General features: G+C 38.2%; 1 protein-coding gene across 1 annotated transcript in view; it reads right to left on the bottom strand.

The window, feature by feature from the left end:
- The window catches only part of IQCM (IQ motif containing M), a 616,349-nt gene that overhangs the window by 544,114 nt on the left and 50,314 nt on the right, over positions 1-21,921 (bottom strand). The window contains 4 exon segments of the mRNA XM_047856690.1: positions 2,190-2,457; positions 4,490-4,572; positions 13,475-13,557; positions 14,466-14,571. Of these exon segments, the coding sequence (XP_047712646.1) occupies positions 2,190-2,457; positions 4,490-4,572; positions 13,475-13,511 (388 nt within the window). The 5' untranslated portion in view covers positions 13,512-13,557; positions 14,466-14,571.

Raw genomic sequence — 21,921 nt, 5'->3', positions numbered from 1 at the left:
AATCTGAAGAAGGTATCGCCTTCCTATTGATTTCAAAGCAGTAAAGCTTATTTTTATTACAATATGGGTCACACTATATTGTAACTATCTATTTATTGTCCTTTGTCCAACCACATACAAATTACATATGTCAAGTTTGAATTTCTTCAGGGTAAGTAGCGTATCTTTTGTCTCTATACATTTCACATATAAGTAAATCTTGGCTGAACAAATGCATGAACCTCACAATTACATCATGGCAGTTAATCCCCAACATCAATCTTCAATCTTCACCTGTCTCTCTCTTATTTGCCAGATCTCCAATTCCAACTTCCTAATGGTTATCTTCATATTCATATCTACTTATCAGGTCTAAAACTCAATTCATTATCTTTCCCATTCCTTTCTCCATCTGCCTAAATTTATTCCACTTGTCTTTCTCCATTCCGATCTCAATTTAATAATGCCTACCTACCCAGCATTCCAGTCTAGAAACCTCAATGTCTTTCTTTAGGAATTCTTTGCTCAAATGAATTGGTGATGGCCAAGGTAAAAAGAGCAAACAGAGTTCTTTTCTACAGCATTTCACAGAGCTCTCAATATATTAATGCTCAACATGAATCTCCAAGTAGTAAATGCATTTTTTAAAACTTATCTAACTGGAGATCCCTTTTGTTGAGGTGAATGCCTCAGAACTAGTGTTCTGAAGACTCTACTTTGAGAAATGCTGCTGTAAATCCCTCCTCCACACTTACTTGATGCTGACTACTGCCCTCACTTAGGCCCCTGCCATCTCTTACAAGGACCATCTCTTTCCCATGCAACCTCCTCACTTATCTCTCTGGCACCATTCTCTGCACAGCCTCTACTGACAGTTTTATTTTTCTATCAGAAGAACATGGTCATATCTTACCCTTTCCCCACTTTTCTCTTGAAATGACCAGTGGCTTTCCATTACACACAGGTTCAAATCCTAGGCCTGCTATTATATTTTCTTCTAAATCTAGTCTCACCCATCTTCCTAACAACCTCATTTCTTATCACTTATCTCCTTTCCCAAAACGTATCACATTCTTTCTTCCTTCAGAGCTTTAATATTTTTCTCCCATGGCTCAAAATGGCCTCTTCTGTTCCCACACTACATTTAACAAATTTCTCCTTAAAACCCCTTTCTAATGAGCTCTCTTCTGAGAAAATTTCCTTCTGGCACTTGGTTGGTTACTCCACAATGTTCCCGTAATGCTTTGCACTTACCTCTAGTGTAGCAATTGTCACACTGGATAATAAGAAATTACTCAGACACTCATCCCCACCATTACTCTATGAGCCTTTTAACCTTTATTTCTCCAGCTCCTAACATAGGAAAATATCCACATTGAATGAATAACATAAGAAGCAATAACAAAAGAGGAAAAATGGAGATGAAGTTACAAAGGCTTAAACAGAAATGTGTTTTAAGAAGTCATTTTGTCTAGAGATGCCTGGGTGGCTCAGTTGGTTTCATGATCTCACAGTTTATGAGTTCAGCCCCACATGGGGCTCTATGCTGACAGCACTGTCTGGAGCCTACTTCAGATTCTGTTTCCCTCTCTCTCTCTGCTCCTCCTCCACTCATGCACGCATATGCTCTCTCTCTCAAAAATAAACATTAAAAAAAATTTTTTTAATAAAAGTCATTTTTTCTAGCCATTAGTCTCAGGAAAACAATATCACTTTGCTTAAATAGACTTCCAAGTTCCATCTTACCAAGTTCCTGATAGAAAACAAACCTCTACTATATAATTTTTCTTAAGGAAAATCCTACAATTCCTAAAAATCCTTTTGGGGTTTTGGGGGAACACACTCACAGCTTGCCTATACTATCTACCCTGCTCAACAACAGGATTCAAAGCCATAAACCTCTCACTGCTTTAGTAATGGTGAACTACAATGGTCTGAGAATTTGTATCAGAAGAAATATTATCCTGTCGGAAGACGTGGCTAACCAATTTTGTCCTAATAAATTCCTCTTTCCCATTAGCGTACTCTCTTCTCAATTTCTGGTGGTCCCCAGAGCTTAGTAACCCTTTAATCATGCCTCCCTACCTCCCATGGCTAAGACTTAAAGTATGGGCTTTTGTTTCAACAAGGAAATTCCATTAAAAGCACACCAGAAGCAAACAGTTTTGCCTGTTGGTTTGCTGAAATTCTCTGCTCCACCAAAAACTTACCTTTTGCAATTAGATCCATCGAGTCCTTGAATTTTTCCTTTACACTAAACATGCATGGCTCCTTAAAAGAAGTTTGTTGAGGGGTCTCCTCAAAATGTTCCCTTTTGAACAGGTGTTTGGGAAAACAAATCTTTTTGTGTGCCGTCCAAAGTTCTTGGACCCCATCAAGTGTTTCCTTTTTTTTAATCTCCAAAGGTATGAATTTTACAGATTTTGGTTTTTGATGTTTATTTCTAAAAACATTTATAGAAGTACTTTGAACTTTATTCTGTGAGTAAAACAAAAATAAATTTAATAAAACTCAATTTTACTATTAATAGTATAATACAAAAATTATATAATACATTTTATGATAAAATTATATCCACTCATTGCATTTTACAAAGTACCTTTACTATATAAGACATTTACTATAAAGCACATGACAGTAATCAGATAAAGCAGATGTTATCCTTTATAGTTCTTCCAAAGCCCTTAACAAGAATGAGGGTTAGTTTTCACTTCCAAAAAAAAAAAAAAAAAAAGTAAATTCTAAAATAGTAATTTTCTCTTCACATGTGATATTTTCAAGTGCAGTTTTAAAGTCCATTTTACAATAGAAGTTTTCAAATACTAGACATATTAAGAGTTTAATATTTTTCAAGCATCTTTGAAGAATTTTCAAATGTTCATAAAATGCTAACAGTCCCAAGTTGTTGAACCAGAACTTACAGTTCTTATTGGAAGTAAGTTCTCAAGAAAAGCATATTAATAATCAGATATATATTTCAGATCCTTTCAATCACTTAATTCCTTCTTACTTTTGACTACCTTGAGCAATAGAAATACAGTCCCAGGTCTCCAACAGGTAATTATCCAAACAATTATAACTGTTCTAGTCATTCTCTTGGCCCATAGACAGAGCTACGGCTCTCTGCCCTCATCACTCCCCTCCGGAAAAAAAGATTTATACAAATTCAAATTGTTGCCAACTCAAGATGCCAATAAAAAGATTTTAATAAGATAGTACTATGTTTTCCCAAGCAACCAAAGATAGAAGAGTATGCTCTTAGGATTGGATAAGATTCCTTAGAAAGGTCAAGTTTCTAAAATACATCTATCTAACTCTTTAGTTTTCAACCTATGTTTCTACTAGTGAAATCAATATAACTTGGAATCATTTTTAATTGGTTAGAGAAAAAAAATTAGTCAAGCAATGTTAACAATGTTGATTACAAAATTAAAACCACTTATGACCAGTTTCAGCCTAGAGGACCATTCAAAAGAAACCTAGGTAAAATTATATCCCCCTCACCTACAAGCATTTAAAAATACTTAAAGTCCTTATCTAAAATTCAATTTTTAAAAAAAGTATTCAAGGGGCACCTGGGTGACTCAGTTAAGCATCCAACCTCTGCTCTGGTCATGACCTCACAGTTTATGGGTTCGAGCCCTGTGTTGGGCTCTGTGCTGACAGCTCAGAGCCTGAAGCCTGCTTCGGATTCTGTGTCTCCCTCTCTCTCTGCCTCTCCCCCTTCCTCCCCCTTCTTCTCTCTCAAAAATTAATAAACATTAAAAAAATATAAGTATTCAAAAAGCAGTAGTATGATGTGGCACACAGTAAGCCATCCTAAGATCCCCTTCCCTCACCTGTCTCCCCAAAGACCCATTTCTCGCAATAGCTGCTGCTCCCCTACAATTTCTCATCTCGTCTGCAGATGCTATCCTCTAAAATTTCAACCCGCACTGATTCCTGTCTTATTGCTGACCGATTCCCTCACACTCCCACCTTCCAAATCTATGCCATTCAGCAAATATTCATTGAACCAACCACAAAGCTTGTTGCTGGAGATGCAACATTCACAAAAGAGTTACGGCCCTCAACGGATGGTCAGACTGGTAAAGGGCTCTAATGCAAAGTGATATGAAAGGAGATTCAGGGGAGAATGTCATTCTGGGGGCATGGGAAAGACACATCTCACAGTATATTTTCTAGTTTAGCTTTATCTAATAGTGTTTAAAGAGGGATATTTATTTGAGATAGTTAATTCAAATATTTGTTATAATTCATTAAAAGAAAACATTAAAAATTGGATTAAATTTGCAAATTAAATATATATATAATCAAATAATCTGTATATTTATAAAATCTTATTTTTAAATGCAACCTAAAATCAATTTTTATATCTAGTGAAGATTTCATTTTCTCTTCTATTCAGAATCTATTAGGGTTCATGCAACCATTTGGAACAATCAGTGTAGTATACAAAAATAGTTATTAGTTTTCTGAAAAATAAGTTAGATAAATGGAAAGCATTAACCTCATTTACTTTCTCATAATGTTGGGCAATGAGAGTTTTTGCTTCTTGAAAAAAATCTTGCTTGGTGATCTCTAATATGCGACCTAAAACAGAAACACAAAATGTTTGTTTTGTTTTTTTAATGTAGTTAATGTACTTTCTTGATCACAAATGGCAAAACTATGAGATTAAAATTTGGGCAGTGATGAATCTTGCAGGATATTATAAAAGGTAAGTGTTACAAGTGGATGTTGTAAGTGAATGCAAAAGAAGTTCACGGAATGATCCTTCAACGTAATATTTTACTTTAAAAAAACATCAGCTTACAATGATGAGAGTGGTAAGGTAGATATCCTCATTTACTTAAGTCCAGGGAAACCAAACAAAACACACAAAATCGAAATCTCCTTCAGCTCTTCAAGTTCTTTAAATGTTACTACATAGAAGACATAATATGTTTTGGGCACAGAAATTACTAACGAATCTAAACGTATTTTGTATACCTGATGACTAATTCATATGTCTGTACATTTCTTCAAGAATATTTACCTTATATCTAGATGTTAAAATTATAACTACAAAATAAACTCAATAGGTTTACTGAGTAGGAATAGCAATGAAATAAAAAAATACACAACTACAAATGAGTAAATAACAATAACTCTCATTTATATTCTCCTAAGATTCTCATTCTTTTTATCCAGAGCTACATATAGAATTCTACAGCATGTACATAGACTACATTATTCTCAGTCTTGTCTAAAATTTCCTCCTTAAGAGGTTAGAGTGGGAGAGAACCAAAGCATAAGAGACTCTTAAAAACTGAGAACAAACTGAGGGTTGATGGGGGGTGGGAGGGTGGGGAGGGTGGGTGATGGGCATTGAGGAGGGCACCTTTTGGGATGAGCACTGGGTGTTGCATGGAAACCAATTTGACAATAAATTTCATATGTTGAAAAAAAAATAAAAATAAATAAATTACCAAAAATAAAAAAATAAAAAAATAAAAAAATAAAATTTCCTCCTTAGAGGAAAGGAGGATCAAGATTTTTCTCTCTTTTCAGCCATTCAAATTTTAAGCAATTAGAAACTTCATCTTCACAAAAATCAAAACCTTAATAAGATACTGTCTTACTTCATGTGGGCTGCTATAACAAAATGCCATAGGCCAGGTGACTTACAAGCAATAGACATTTATTTCTCACAATTCTGGAGGCTGGGAGTACTAGATCAGGGTGTCAGCATGGTCAGGTGAGGGTATCCTCACATGATAGAAAGGACTAGGGAGCTCTCTGGGGCCTCTTCTATAAAAGCACTAATCCCATTAAACCCTTTGATGAGGGTCCCACCCTCATGACCTAATCCCCTTCTAATACCATCACCTTTGGGGGTTGGATTTCAACATTCCAATTTCCAGGGGTAGGGGTGGGGGCAACATTCAGATCATAGCCAGCACATACCCACCAGAACGGCTAAAATTGAAAACACTCATAACAGCCAATATTGGCGAGTCTGCAGAGCACTGGTAGGAATGTAAGATCATCAGTTTGGAAAAGATACGGCAATTTCTTATAAAACTTAATATACATGTATCCTGTGACCTAGCAATCCCACCCCTAGGTGTTTATCAAAGAGAATGAAGCATATATTTACAAAAGAGTTGTACCAGAATGCTCATAGAAGCTTTATTCATAATAGTTCCAAATTGGAAACAGCCCAGATGTGTATCAGCAAGAGAACAGCAAACAAACTGTAGTATATTCACACAATAAAATACCACTAAGCAACAAAAAAGATTCAAACTACTGACACACACAACAACATGAATGAACTTCAAAAACATTATGCAAAGTAAGCATCCTTACACACACACACACAATATAATACTTTATCGTTCCACTTCTATGAAGTTCTAGTGCAAACACAGCTAACATATGGGAGAAAAAAAAAAGAACAGTGATTTTTCTGGTGGGAGATGGCATGAAGTGACTGAAAAGGAACATGAAGGAAATTTCTAGAGTAATGGTAAGCATTCTATATTTTGATACAGAGTGGATCACACAGGCATATGTAATTAACTCAGTGAATATATGTCTAAGATGTTGGCATTTTGTTGTTGTACATTTTATACTAATAGAATAAAAATATAAACAAGTAATGAAGTCTGACTATGATATGCATGTTGATGCATGGATATGAAATAAATCTAATACAGTAAAATATTCATGGTAAGAACTGGGTGGTAGGTCTATGGGTGTTAATTTAAAATTCTTTCAAGCTTTCTATATGTTTGAAATTTTCATAACAAAATATTGGAGACAAGTTCTCTCTTCATTCCTTCACGAAATCTCCCCTTGCTTTTCCACATGTAGACTCATGGGCCACAGGTAGCTGTTCCTTTGGGGCAATGCCATCCCAAGGATTGAAGCCTGGGAGAAGAACTTAGCAATAAAGGAGAGAGACAACTGGACTCTAGCACCCCCTTAAAAATGTTGGGTTAGAAGAAAAAGCATTTACTGAGTTGTCCCATCAATGGGCATTAGAATTGTTTCTGTGTAGTCATTCTAGAAAAAACATCTTTTCTTGCTCTCAGGCTTCTTCCTTCCTTCCATTCATACCTATAGCATGGAAAGTGGTGTATGTAAGTCATGTCAAACTCAAATATCCTGTCCATCACACACTTGCCACTGTGTCTCCCCACATTCAGAGCTATTTACATATTTCTAAGGATAATGATTGGTGGGTTTTTTTAATTCTTTCCAATAAAAAAAAAATATTTGTCAAGACTTCACGCATGTGCTTTTGGAAAAGTATACATATTCTTTGTACAGATCAGAGCACAAAGTCACATGTGAATCATAAAATATTTCATTATAAATATCATCACTCAAACCATAAGATGCACTGTCCTCACATGGAAGAGACAGGAGTTCAGGGATTAAAACTGTCTGTCAAGTTTGAACTAAAATCCAAATCCACTTTGAGGGGTCTTCTAACCAGACCATGTATTTCCCAGAGGAAAGGCAGTAACATATTCTGAGGGGTGACTCCACAATTTATCCTCTTTATCTTCCTCTCATGATGAGCTTTCCTCCTTCAAATCCATCCTTCTGACTAATGGAATCTCCCTTATAATTACAGCACCTCCATGTGTCATACACATGACAAACAATATAACTTATTCATAGATGAGATGGTTAAGTCACTGAGTTTTGGTGAAACTATTTTGTCTTCATTCCAAACAAGACCTTGAAGATGATCTAATCTTCATGTATAGGCAAAGCTCTGACACGCCAAGGGCCCAAATGCCTACTGAAGTCAGCTAAGCTGGAAGCCTACACAGGAGCCGTTCTTGTGAGTTGCTTTCTGCTTTTTCCTACACATCTGCTTCTTTTGCTGAAGCCATGCACTCCTTTTGAGTACTGAAGACTCCAATGAGGTTTGCCTGTTCACTCTAGTAAAATATTTGCATTTTATTGCCACTTTCTGCTATGGACAAAAGATATGGATTGCCCCAAAATTCATATGTTGAAACCTAATGCCTGATAGATGGTATTAGGAGGTGGGGCTTTTGGGAAGTGATTCGGTCATGAAGGTGAAGCCCTCATGATTGAGCTTAGTGCCCTTATGAAGAAGCCTCCAGAGAGGTAGGTAGTCCCTTCCATCCTGTGAACATACAGTGAGAAGACATCCATCGGTGAGGAAGCAGGCCTCACCAGACATCAAATATGCTGCCACCATTATCTCGGACTTCCCAGTCCCCAGAACTGTGAGAAGTAAATTTCTGTTGCTTATAAGCCACTCAGAATATGATACTTTGTTACAGCAGCCTGAATAGACCAAGACACTTTCATTTCAAGCTGTCAATCCTGAGCCCTTATTGTAATTTAATGTCCTGATAAAGCTGTTCTGATTTTCCCCCTCATAACTATAAATTGGCCTTAGACAGAGGAGATAAATTCCCAAGTCAGCATTATACTCCTAGCTGGGCTTTTTGATGACTGCTGTGTCTGATTCTCACCAAGAGCCACCTGTCACCTCTGAACTGTGGAGGAGTTAGTATACACCCTGGCAACCCCAATGGCCTTCCTGGAGCCAGCAAGTAGATTCTGACTCATTGAGGGACTGCCACAGCGAACTCATATAGTGAAGCCATGAAGTTCTTGAACACAACAAGGCCTGGGATTGTTCTTAAAAGGGCAGAGAAAGGCAGCCACCATCAAAAGAGAGCAACTTCTCACAGACCCTAAAACGACTCCAACTGAAGACATGTAGATACACTGACTCCAGGTCAGCAATCCCAAGCCCTCACTGGCATTTAAGATGCTGAGGCAGTTGTTCTGATTTTCTCTTGTAACTAAAAATTAGCCTTTGAACTAAAAAGTTAAATTCATAAAGTGGCACAAGAGAATTCATATCTCAGTCCCTTAGAAAAGGCAAAGCTCTAGTGTGTGTTCCTTAACTTTATAATTTCTAAGAATCTTTATATATTCAACAAATGAGTCTAAAATTATGAGAAATTAAGCAATTTTAATGTTAAGAATCCATCCAGTTATAATAATCTTTGAAGCTTCTGTTTCTCTGTTCATAATAGGGTAAGTATACAAGCATGCAGATTTTATACATTCAAGTGTGCATTAGAACTTCAATTATTAAAAGGAAGCTGTCAAGGTCTGCTCCTTCTCTTAAAAAAATCTATAATTAAAGCTTTGTTTACTTGCAGATACACATCCATAGCATATAGAATGACTTTTAAGAGCTCTCATTCCTGAGTCACACTATTTTGGTCTTGAATTACAATTTGCTCATGAACCTTATTTTATTGTCTTAAGCCTTCGTTTTTTCATTTGTAAAATGAGAACAATAATAAGAATATATCTTGCACAGGGGCGCCTGGGTGGCGCAGTCGGTTAAGCGTCCGACTTCAGCCAGGTCACGATCTCGCGGTCCGGGAGTTCGAGCCCCGCGTCAGGCTCTGGGCTGATGGCTCAGAGCCTGGAGCCTGTTTCCGATTCTGTGTCTCCCTCTCTCTCTGCCCCTCCCCCGTTCATGCTCTGTCTCTCTCTGTCCCAAAAATAAATAAACGTTGAAAAAAAAATTAAAAAAAATAAAAAAAAAAAAAAGAATATATCTTGCACAGAGTTTTGAGGATTTAATTGCACTTGGTTACAAAGCACTTAGCACAGAGGCTGGCACATAACAAGCTTTCAATCAATGTGAGCAATTATTACTGTAGTTACTGTGGTATTACTCTCATTGAGCTAAACTTTTCTCCAACCATGTTTATATAATTAATTTCATCAGTCAGTTCTCATTTCTTCAGTAGCACAAAGATAAATTTCAACTTTCTAAATTAGTTTGAATGAATCTGGTCTTATTATAGTTCTTTTTATCCAAAATTAATTAATTAATAGGTTTGAAAATAATACAATTTCTTTATACTTTGGATTCTTTAAGTTACTAAACCCCCAAAAGCAGTAAAAAACCATTATAAGCAGTAACAAATATTTTATGATAAAGTTCATGAAGAGATTTAAATACTTATACTACTTACATAAAACATGAGTACAAATATTAACATTTCTATGGGGGAAGATAATGAATTTCTAATGCCAAATGATTTCACTAGCCTAAAATTGTTTTCTTACGTTTATTTTATATTTTTTTTAAAAACTCACTCTTCCTATATCATCAGTTTAATGCTATTATGATAGATAGTTCATAAAACTTCATATTTTTCTTAATGCTTTGGAGGTTCTGTGTAATTGCTCTAGTAAATCTCTGAAGTGAAGACACCAGAAGATCTAATTTTGGAAGTTATGACAGGGAACAAATCATTGGCCATCCCTTGATTATATCATTGAAAAAAATCTTTTCTGCCCCTAGAAAAACCAAGGGACTAGCAAACATGTGTTTGGTAATTTGTTGTAGCAGCAACACAATACTAATACAAATTGTTTACTTGTTCTTCTGTTGATGGACATTATGGCTATTCCAAGTTTGGAGCAATTGTGAATAACACTGCTATGAGCATTTTTGCACAATGCATTTGGTGGAAATTTTTGACTTGTTTTGTGGAATAAGAATAAAAAATAAGAATAAGAATAAAATTTCTGGGTCATAAAAAAAAATAACTGGCCTTACTAAGAGAGTTTCTATCCTTCCTACTAACAGGTTCCATTCTTCAGAGACATCACAAAAATTTACTACGGAGATATCCTGAACAAAGATGTATGCCTACATGGCTAATGCCTTCTTTGCCTCTATAGTCAAAATAAGTGCCTATGTGTTTGATCTCACAGATGTTAGAAAAGCCATACCTCAGACTCAAAGAGATTTAGTTCAGCATATGTTCATTAAGCACCTACTAAGTCCCAGATGCTAAATGTGCTAAATTTGGTGCTGATTTGGTGCTAAATGTGCTGAAATAAATAGGACATTAGGTAGCCCTGCCTTCCAGGTACTTAGAGCCTAATGCCAGGAAAAAAAAAAAAATATTGTAAATAAACGCCATGACATTCAGTATGCACATACATTGTGATGGAGGCCAATGTAAGTCACTAACACCCCCTACTGCCAGCTTGCTAATGTATGAATTTCCCTTTAAAGATATGAGACTTTGCATTGTATTATTAGAGATAAGGCTTAAAACAAAAATATCCCAAGAGAAATAAAACAGTGAATCAAATCCAGACTAAGACAGTGGTTTTAAAACTGTGCTTCATCAATTTCATGTGCCTTCAGGGCCCTTCCTTCTTTCAATCACAGAAGCTCAGACCTTATCTGTTTTACATATTTGAACTCTTCCTAAGTTTTCATTTTGTAGGAAATATCCCTTGGCTCAAAATAACAAACACACAGCAAACAAGTAAAAAAACAAATTAACAAAGGTTTGAATATTACTTTGTGTGCTGAAAGATCTCCTTCTAAAAGCAGGTTCAGAGGACAGGCAGGATTAAGTCAGGGGAGGGGAGAAGCTTAGAGACAAGGTGCAGGAGAGAGAAGCTGAAACTAAGATGGTTTAATTTGTTCCAGGGCAAGGAGTTGTGGAAACCAGAATGTGAAGGGTAGCTCTTTGAAGAGAAACCTCAAAGAAAATAGTTTATATTCAATTCCACTACACTTAAGTGAAGAAAATATAATTTATCTAATTTCTTTCGAAAAACAATTTATTTTTTTAAAGATTATTTTGAGAGAATATGTGAGAGCGCACAAGCAGGGGAGGGGCAGAGAGAGAATCCCAAGCAGGCTTCTTGATGTCAGCCCAGAGCCTGATGCAGGGCTCAATCTCACAAACTGTGAGACCATGACCTGAGCCGAAATCAAGAGTTGGATACTTAACCAACTGAGCCACCCAGGCGCCCCCCCAAAAAACCAAACGAAACCCAAATTCCAAGTGGCATATGGCTATCATCTCCTAAAACACATATTTGACAATTTTTTCCACAACACATTCTCCATTAAGACCCAACTCTTCAGTTCCATTGTAACAGCATTCTGTTGAGTTGTCTCTTACACACTTTTCCTCACTTCCCCACTTTCTTTATTCCTTCTTTAGCCAAGTGGTTTATCGTCTTTACAACAATAAACTAATTAAGGTTTCTACCTACCTCAGGGAGATTTTACAGTGTACCTCCCCTCCAGAACAATCTCTCTATGTTAATCTTTCCCAGAGTGGGATTAGGTTGCTAAGGAGATACACAGGAATTACCAGCTCTCAGTATCAAGACTTCAAATATAATTTAATTAATTATGGACATGACCCTAAGGCAAAATGGAACTAGAGAACATTCCTCCTCTACTTTATGGATCTTCTTCCCTTCTGTCCTATACATCTTAAAAATGTGCTGTATTATCCGGATAGAGAGTTAAAGTAATCCACATAGTGCTCTATTTGTAGCCCAGAATAGAAGCTGGCTGGCCTATATCATATACTGCCTGGGGTCACAAGAGTCAAAGAGAGGTAGCCTAACAGGAAATCTTAATGATCTCAGCCTCTATGCAGCACTCTATGTTTCTCAATCTGGTTACCTAAGCCTAAATTTAAGGTTACCTGCATGTTGCCAAGTCTAGATTAGCTCTAAATGAAACACAATGTGAAGGGTGCCTGGGTGGCTCAGTCAGTTAAGTGTCCGACTTCAGCTCAGGTCATGATCTTGTGGTTTGTGGGTTCGAGCCCTGCATTGGGCTCTGTGCTGACAGCTCAGAGCCTGGAGCCTGCTTCAGATTCTGTGTCTCCTTCTCTCTCTGCCCCTGCCCTGCTCGCACTCTGTCTCTCTCTCTCTCAATCTCTCAAAAATAAATAAACATTTTTTAAAAAATTCTTTTTAAATAAATACAATGTGAGCCTAATATAGACACATTTCTAAAAGTGAAAAAGATGAAATTAATTTTAATAACATACATAACTGTTATAGATTTTATTTAAAGGATATATATCCAAATATCATTTCCACATCAATCGATATTAAAAATTAATGATATTTATATTCTTTTTTGTTGTCTTCAAAAATCATGTATATATTTTACACTTATATACCTCTCAATTCAGATGTTGGTCTTTAATCAAAAATAATCTATTCAGGTTCTCTAAAATATCCACTTGCAAAAGTATTTTCACATACTCAAGTTCCTCTAAACATGGTTAAAAGTTTTCCAATAACTGAGTTAAATATTTTAATAAATCAAATTACATTGAAATTAAAATTAATTACATTTAAATTAAAAGAATTAAAATCAAACACTCAATCCTTAGTTTGACTGGTCACATTTTAAGCAATCAATAGCCATATGTGGCCAGTAGATACCATGTTGGACAGCACACTAAATTAAAAGTTGCTATAGATCTCTCAAAGGTTGGTTATATTTAAATAAAGGGAATGAGGTGAATTCTTACAAGGTACACCAGTAACTTTAGTGCTCCAGATATTAATAATTAGAAGTTTCTCAAAACTGTTGGAGCACCATGCGTTGCGCACTGAGTCGTTAGGGAAGTGCAATACTCACCTTCTGCTTTATCAGACGTAACTTCCGCAGCAGTCATGACGGGCGGTTAGGGTGATCTTTTTTGAGAGCTGAGTTCCAAGTCCCTAAACACAATCACATTAAATACTGCATTGATAGTAAACACTTGCTTTTATCTATTTCTTTCACCCACTCATGAAAAAAAATAGGATGATTAACACTTTTTATACATCACTCCTCTGCTCTAAAATCTCCTATGCCTGCCACTTCTTTTTTTTTTTTTTAATTTTTAACATTTATTCATTTTTGAGAGACAGGGAGAGACAGCGTATGAGCAGGGAAGGGGCAGAGACAGGGAGACACAGAATCCGAAGCAGGCTCCAGGCTCTGAGCTGTCAGCACAGAGCCTGACTCGGGGCTCAAACTCATGAACTGCGAGATCATGACTTGAGCCGAAGTCGGACGCTCAACCGACTAAGCCACCCAGGTGCCCCTATGCCTGCCACTTCTAAAGACAGTAACCATAAAAGCTAGCATTGGGTACGGCTCTGTGGTTTACCAAATGCTTGTGTGTGTGTGTGTATAGATAGATAGATAGATAGATAGATAGATAGATAGATAGATATAGATATAGATATAGATATAGATATAGATATAGATATAGATATAGATATAGATATATATCACCTTACTGATTCCAAACAACCTGACTGGAACTTATCCCACTTTTGGCAGATGTGGAAACTGGAGCTCAGAGATGTGAAACAACTTGTCAAAGTAAGCATATATTTAGTGGCATGTACAGAACTCAAATCCAGATCTTTGGGCCCAATTCCCTATGCAGGCCCCTCTGAATTCTCACTATTTTCCCACTAATATCCAGTTAATACCTGGCACATACCTTACACATCCTTGCCTTGAGCCAACACACTTGAGCTTAGGTTGACGTTAGTTTTCTACTCAGAATGCCCCGTTCTCACACCTTTGTTTTCTTATGTCCTACCCATCCTTACAACATAGGTTCAAATCCTACCTCCTCCATGATCACCCCAGCCTCTAGGGGCCTGTTCTTGCAAACATAGCAGTTATGATGTCCATGCCTCTTACTTGAAACTTAGTACATGCTTCTGTGTAGGGAGCTAAAAAAACAAACAAAAAAAACAGAGTGAAAGATATAAATAGAAGTTCTGTATTCTTAATTAAACTCTAAGTGCCTTGAAAACCACAGTGTACTTTATACCAGTGGCTCCTCAACCCTGGATGTCTATTTAAGTTGCCTGGGTGGGAAATTGTAAAAATAAAATCAAAGTCTAGAGTTGGGCCTAGGAGTCTGTGTTTTTTTGTTTTGTTTTGTTTTGTTTTGTTTTTAAGTTTCCCAAAAGATTCAAAGGTTCAGCTGGAGGAGTGAACCACTGCCTTTTGCCTTGAACTTCCTAATTCCCACCTCAGTGAATCACATTCTGGAAGTGCTCAGTAAAGGGCTGATAAACATGTTGACTAAGCTGAGCCCTTCTTCCTATGTTTGAAATTATCACTACTTCCAATGGATTATCCAAAATGCTTCAAATGTTACCCCAGGGAGTCAGGGGTTACCCCAGGGAGTCAAATGTTACCCCAGGGAGTCAAATGACCCCAGGGAGTCAGTTATACCAATGCATATTACTGTGTGCTCACATGACTTTATAATTAGAAATAGGAATATTAAATGCTTTACAGAGTCCCATGGACCCTCTTGTTCTAAAACCCTAGGTATAATTTTTAATTAGCTGACTAGAGCATCAAACTGTGGTGAAGTATTCAAGACCTTTTAAATACTTTGGGCATTATTTGAGTAAATGCACAAGCCATCATGGCCCTATGGAAGTCATGACCTATGGCCACATGATCTTAGGTAAAAGGCTACAACACTTTTTCTCAGCTTCTACCCAGAGGGGGGGAAATATTGCAGTTAGTTTTAAAATAACAAATCTGAAACATCCAAAAATGATTCATTCTCAAATTGTCAGCATTATACCATGGGCAAGAGTACAGACCATGTACCTCATTTGCCTGATTGTACAAATGAACTGGGACAAATTGAAATACTGCACCTCCCTTAGCAATTAAGAATCAAAACTCATATTCTGGTCTGGCTTAATTACTGTCTCCTTTCCATTTAAATATAAGAAGAAAATAAAGGTGTTTTGTGCTCTGTCATTTTCTTGTTTTAATCTCCATAGCAATGGACTCTTCTCTGGGGCGGTTGGCTCTTCCACCTTAATTCAGTATGCCAGGAGTGTCAGCCTGCATTAAATTGGCTGGCAAGAAAGCCATCCCTCAGTCCTTTTAATGCACAAAACTAGCCAAGCATCCTAAGGGGTGCTGGTGTGGTAATATCCCCACAAACCCAAGGTGATAGGGAGTAACTGAGACAGAATCTGGGGGTGGATGAAGTCTTTGGAGTCTATAACAAGTGTGAAAATATTCCATGGATCAGAGTATAAAGCAAATGGAAAAGTCATCAGATAGACAGAGGTGTCCATTTCCTAGAAAATGATGAGGATGGAACTGATTAAAGATACAGAGCACAGAATATCAGATAGGGTCCCTCTCAACTTTCCATCCCCAGCAGACAGTTATGAAATGTTGCGTACCTCCTGATATAGTGATCAATTTCAATTAATAAGAGCAAATCTAGTATCTGGGTTTTACAAGGGGTACTTCATCCATTTTGGAAGAAAAGGCAAACACATAAGTCAAAATTTTAAATAAAATCCAAACAACTGTATGGCAGATGTCATAAGAAAGCCTGTGAGTTTTGTAAATAAGTGATATAAACCCATGAGTGCCATGAGTTCAAATGAAGACAAGACCACTGAAGGCTAAGAAAGGACTGAAGAAATGCATCAAAGGGAGACCGAGCAAAATCTGGAAGGGTGACTGTTGAGGTAACAGTGAAATTTTGAAAAACTGGTTCAGCACAGGCATCAACCAATTAGAAGTGGATGCTGGCCAGCACACCTGTATGGTACTGAGTATCAGATCCGTCCCGAGTGGGTCAGGTTGGCTGCTTTAAGAGGAACAGAGAAGCAGGCAGGTGAGAGAAACAGCAAATGTAAGGTGAGAAAGCACATGGACAGAAAATAGTGGCTCTGATTTAAGCAGAGGATTAGACTATATGCTGTTGAAGTGGGCAACAAACCATTGAAATATTTTGAAGCAAGCAATGACATAAGCAGTGTTCTGGAATGTGACTTTCGTAAAGGAAGGATTCTCTTTTCTTCCCTGCTTCAGTCCCAGTGCCTTAAACAGGACCTAGCATTTAGAAGGATTTCAAAAACTGTTTGGGGAATGAGTAATTGTGTCAACAGGATGCTGGAAAGGGATGCCCTACCTTCTCATGTCTTTTCAGGCACATCTGTGAAAAAGTCCTTCCACCCCCTCTCCTCCCGTAGATGCTCAAGGCTCTCCTATCAGGTTATAGGAATGCTAAGGGTTTCTAATTCTATTTCTATGTGGATAAAAAAAGCAAGCAGAAGTGGAAACAGCATTTCCCTACCTTATCTCCTTAGCTTATCCTTCCAAAGTAGATGACTGGGAAGAATTTATCATAGTACCTTATATAATTAAGGATCCTGGTGACAAAACAAAACAAAACAACAAAAACAAAAAACTGCCCTATGGTATTCAGCAGGACTTGGGGAAACACGTCATGGTCCATCGATGTAGACAGTCAGTTTCAACAGTGAAGATAAGGGTGAATGAGAGTAATGCTCCTAACCTTCAATCACATGTTAGTCCCTCCCCACTTCTCCATGTTAGAAATTGCACTTATATCCACCCAGTTACTCAAGCCATAAAACGTTGACTCCTCCATATTTTTACCTACCACATGCAATCCATCAAGTCTTCTACATTTTTAACTTCAAAATACATCTGCTTCTCCTCATCTTCCCTCTTCCCAGTCACAATCATTTCATTCTTGGAATGCTGAAATAGCTCCCTACCTGCTCTCTCAATTTCCAATCTAATCCTATTCCCATTCATTCTCCACACAACAGAAGTTGTCTTCTTAAATGTTTATCAGAGCATATCATTCCCTTTCCATTACTTTCTAATGCATTTAGAATAAAACCCAGCTTCTTGCCTTGGGATTTTCTCTCTCTTGCAACTGAGTAAATATGGATGAAAAATATAGCACTGTCATCGCACAGCTCCATCCAGAACTGAGCCAATGGGCTTGCTTTGACTTCTCTTAGCCTCAGCTTCCTTATTTGCAAAATAAAACTGTTGGGAAAGAAGACCTGGAAGGCCCCATTAGTTTCTAAAAACTGTTATTACATTGCTTTTGTATGCAATTCTAACTGGCCCCAAAACTCAAAAACTATGAAGTTAAGAGTCTGTGCCTCCCTCTAGTTCCTCTTCACTTTCCTGAGCAGAATATCCAAGAAAGTGGCCTAGGCCTGACCTCTTTCCATCACATCCCTGGTTGCTACCCTCCTCATGTGCTCTCTACCTTTGGCCACTAGGGTCTCCCTCTCAGGTTTTGTCCTGTCACTTGTCCTGTTTCATTCCCTGATAAGTGTGAGCCCTCCTCCACTTTTTCTCTTTCAATAAAACAAGAATCTTTGGGTCCTTTTCCAGATTTGTTTCCTAACTTCTCTCTGCCAAGTCTCCTTGTCCCTCAGACCAGATATCAGATATGCTGGCACCAAACAATAGGAATAAAAAAAAAAAGGAGTACAGGGAGAGAAAAGGAAATAGAACAAGTCCTCACTAGGTCCAATACAACAGAGCCAATATTAGACATCTATAGTGGGTAAAAAGGTATACTCAGAGAATAGGAGAATAAAAAACTTATAACTGTATAATTAAAATTATGAACCAAATTAATGAGATAGCCATAAAATGAGTTGGAAAGAAGATACTTTATGAATTCACCAACACTAATATCAACTAAGCTGGGATCCTGGGGAACACATGTAACAGTGGCAAACACACTTCTTTCCTGATGCAGAAGCCTCTGATCGTCTAATTAACTTGGATGAAGACATTTCTCAGAGCCAGGTAGTGGGAAGGGAAAGGACATAATTGAATCATTAGGATATTTCCCTGGCTGACACAAATATCAGAATCTCAGAGCACTGCGGAGATAGCAAAGTTGGATTTCAGTCCCGATTCTGTCATTGCCAAAGTGTGTGATCTCAGCCAAACCACTTAACCTCATAGAATTCCACTTCCTTCCTGAATTCCTGTCTATAAGTGAAGAATTTAAAATAGACACACAATTCTTAAAAGAGCAGCTTCAACCTATGTTTAAAGGAAACAGTTTCTCAGAAGTCAATGAGGACAATAGATGAAAGCCTGGCTGTTCTCACTCAAGAGAGTCTCAGACCTTCTCCCTGCATGGCCCTCACTGCCACCAACACCAACCCAACACTCCAGGGTCGGAGAAGTCCAGTCGGTGACTACAGGTGCCTTGTGGGTGTAAGGTTCAACTTCATAAAACAGACATTATGCTGTGTTTCCTTGTGGGCTTGCATGGACACTGGCACTTAATTAGGAGATCCCAAATATTCCTGGTTTTACATAAAATATTTAGGTCTTCAAATCACCAAAGATAGCTATTAATTTCATTTCAATTAGCAAATTGTTAAAAAGGAGATGTTAAACTGAGAAGACTCGCACATGATGCTTGAAAATACTCTAAGCTTAAATATACAAATTCTTTCCCATTTGGCTTCAATGTGTAAAACTGGTCCTTCTGAGCCATATGCAATAAGCTATAAAGTTTTTCTGTGTTCTTACCTTAGGGTTTTGATACAAAGATGGATAAAATAGGATTTGGGAACACATGAACATGTACATTTAAGGCCACTGAGAATCAAAGCTTACCAACAGGAGATGAGGGCCAGGGTTGGCAAGATAAGACTATCATTCCACAGTGGTCAAGTGTAGTAACTTGGCAGGGAGAGGGAAGCAATCAATGTCAGATGTAGCCATACTTCAGTAAAGAGATCAACTACTAGAGAGAACTGAAATATTGACTTTTAGTCCCTGAACTTTCCAAAATCATAAGCACAAAAATAACATACACAACATAGATAACTTTGACAAATCAAAGGAAAAGACAGACAATCTAATATAAAGGTAGGCAAATGATTGCAATGGACACCACAAAGAGGATTTTCAATGGGAAATCAGCATGTGAAAAGCTGGCTCAAAACTCATTGGTCATTAAGGAAACACAAAGTAAAACCACAACTACCACACACCCAAACAAATGGCTTTCACAAAATCCTAGGTGTTGGCAAGGATATAGAGCTACTGAAATATGCATTTACTGCCTGTTGGGAGTGTAAATTGGTAATCTCTGGAAAACTATTTGGCAGTATGTTCAAAACCTAAATAGGTTAAAAAAGAAGATGGCGGCACAGGAGGGCACTGGGCTCACCATGTCCTGCTGATCACTTAGATTCCACCCACACCTGCCTATATAACCCAGAAAACCACCAGAAGACTAGCAGAACAGACTCTCTGGAGCCAAGCATAGACAAGAGGCCCATGGAAGAGGGTAGGAAGGGCGGGGAGGCATTGTGCGCTACATGGACTGGTGGGAGGGAGCTGGGCGGTGGAGGGGCAGCCCCCCGGCAAGGCAGAGCCCCCAAGTCTGGCTTGCAAATGTGGAGGGGCCAGACAGAGTGTGTTCTGACAGCCAGCAGGACTTAACATCTGGAATGTTAAAAGTCAACAGCTCTGCTCGGAGAGTGGGAGGGCGAGAGGACACCGGGAGGGAGAGGTGTTGAGCCCTAGAAGACAGAACTCAGCACGGTGGGGAACAAAGGTGCTGTCAAGCACCATCTCCCTCTCCCATTCCCCAGCCAAAATCAAAGGGAACCAGTTCCCATCACTGAACTTACTTGCTTCTACCACGCAAGCACCCAATGCTGTGCTTCTGTGGATCCATCCCTCTGACGGATATGCCTCCCTCCCAGAGCTGCAGGGCCCACAGGGGACAACCTATGGCAAAGCAAGCTAAGCCTGCCCCTCCCGCGCCTACACACCTTACAGATCCACCCCAGCTAATACACCAGATCCCATCAAAGCAGCACCACAAGCCTGGAAGTGTACAAGTAGCCCAGACAGGGGCCACACCACTCCACAGTGAGTTGGGCCCTTGGGAGAGGGGAAGATAAGGTACACACCAGTCTGACTGTGGCCCCAGTGGTGGTCTGGGGGCAGACATCAGGTCTCACTGAGGCCCTGCCCACCAACACAAGTTTCTCCACGCTGCACAGGGGAAGTGCCCTGCAGTTCCACACCACCCCAGGGGCTACCCAAAATGATGAAACAGAAGAATTCTCCTCAAAAGAAACTCCAGGAAGTAGTGACACTAACAAAATGATCAAAAATTATATAAGCAATATAACAGAACAAGAATTTAGAATAATAGTCATAAAATTAATCACAGGGCTTGAAAAAAGTATAGAGGACAGCAGAGAATCTTTTGCTACAGAGATCAAGGGACTAAGAAATAGTCATGAGGAGCTAAAAATGCTATAAATGAGGTGCAAAATAAAATGGAGGTGACCACAGCTTGGATTGAAGAGGTAGAGGAGAGAATAGGTGAATTAGAAGATAAAATTATGGAAAAAGAGGAAGCTGAGCAAAGAGAGATAAAAAAAAAAATCCAGCAGTAGGAGGGGAGAATTACAGATTTAAGTGATGCAATCAAACAGAGCAATATCTGTATCATAGGTATTCCAGAAGAAGAAGAAGAGAAAGGGGCATAAAGTGTACTTGAACAAATCATAGCTGAGAACTTCCTTGATCTGGGGAAGGAAACAGGCACTGAAATCCAAGAGGCACAGAGAACTCTCTTCAGACGTAACTTGCATCAACCTTTTGCACGACACATCATAGTGAAACTGGCAAAATACAAGGATAAAGAAAATTCTGAAAGCAGCTAGGAATAAACACACTCTAACATAAAGGGAGACCCATAAGACTAGTGCCAGACCTATATACTGAAACTTGGCAGGCCAGAAAGGAATGGCAGGAAATCTTCAATGTGATGAGCAGAAAAAAAAATATCCAGCTGTGAATCCTTTATCCAGCAAGTCTGTCATTCAGAATAGAAAGAGAGATAAAGGTCTTCCCAAACAAACAAAACCTTCAGGAATTAATCACCGTTAAACCAGCCCTACAAGAGATCCTAAGGGGGATTCTGTGAGTGAAATGTTGCAAGGACCACAAAGTACCAGAGACATCACTACAAGCATGAAACCTACAGACATCACAGTGACTCTAAACCCATATCCTTCAATAATAACACTGAATGTAAATGGATTAAATGCTCCAACCAAACGACATAGGGTATCAGAATAGATTAAAAAAAGCAAGACCCATCTATTTGTTGTCTATAAGACTCATTTTAGACCTGAGGACACCTTCAGATTGGAAGTGAGGGGATGGAGAACTATCTATCATGCTACTGGAAATCAAAAGAA

Source organism: Prionailurus viverrinus, chromosome B1 (genome assembly GCF_022837055.1).
Source record: "Prionailurus viverrinus isolate Anna chromosome B1, UM_Priviv_1.0, whole genome shotgun sequence".
NCBI classification, from domain to species: Eukaryota; Metazoa; Chordata; class Mammalia; order Carnivora; family Felidae; genus Prionailurus; species Prionailurus viverrinus.
The sequence above is the reverse complement of the archived record's forward strand: the minus strand, read 5'-3'. Positions and strand labels throughout refer to the sequence as shown.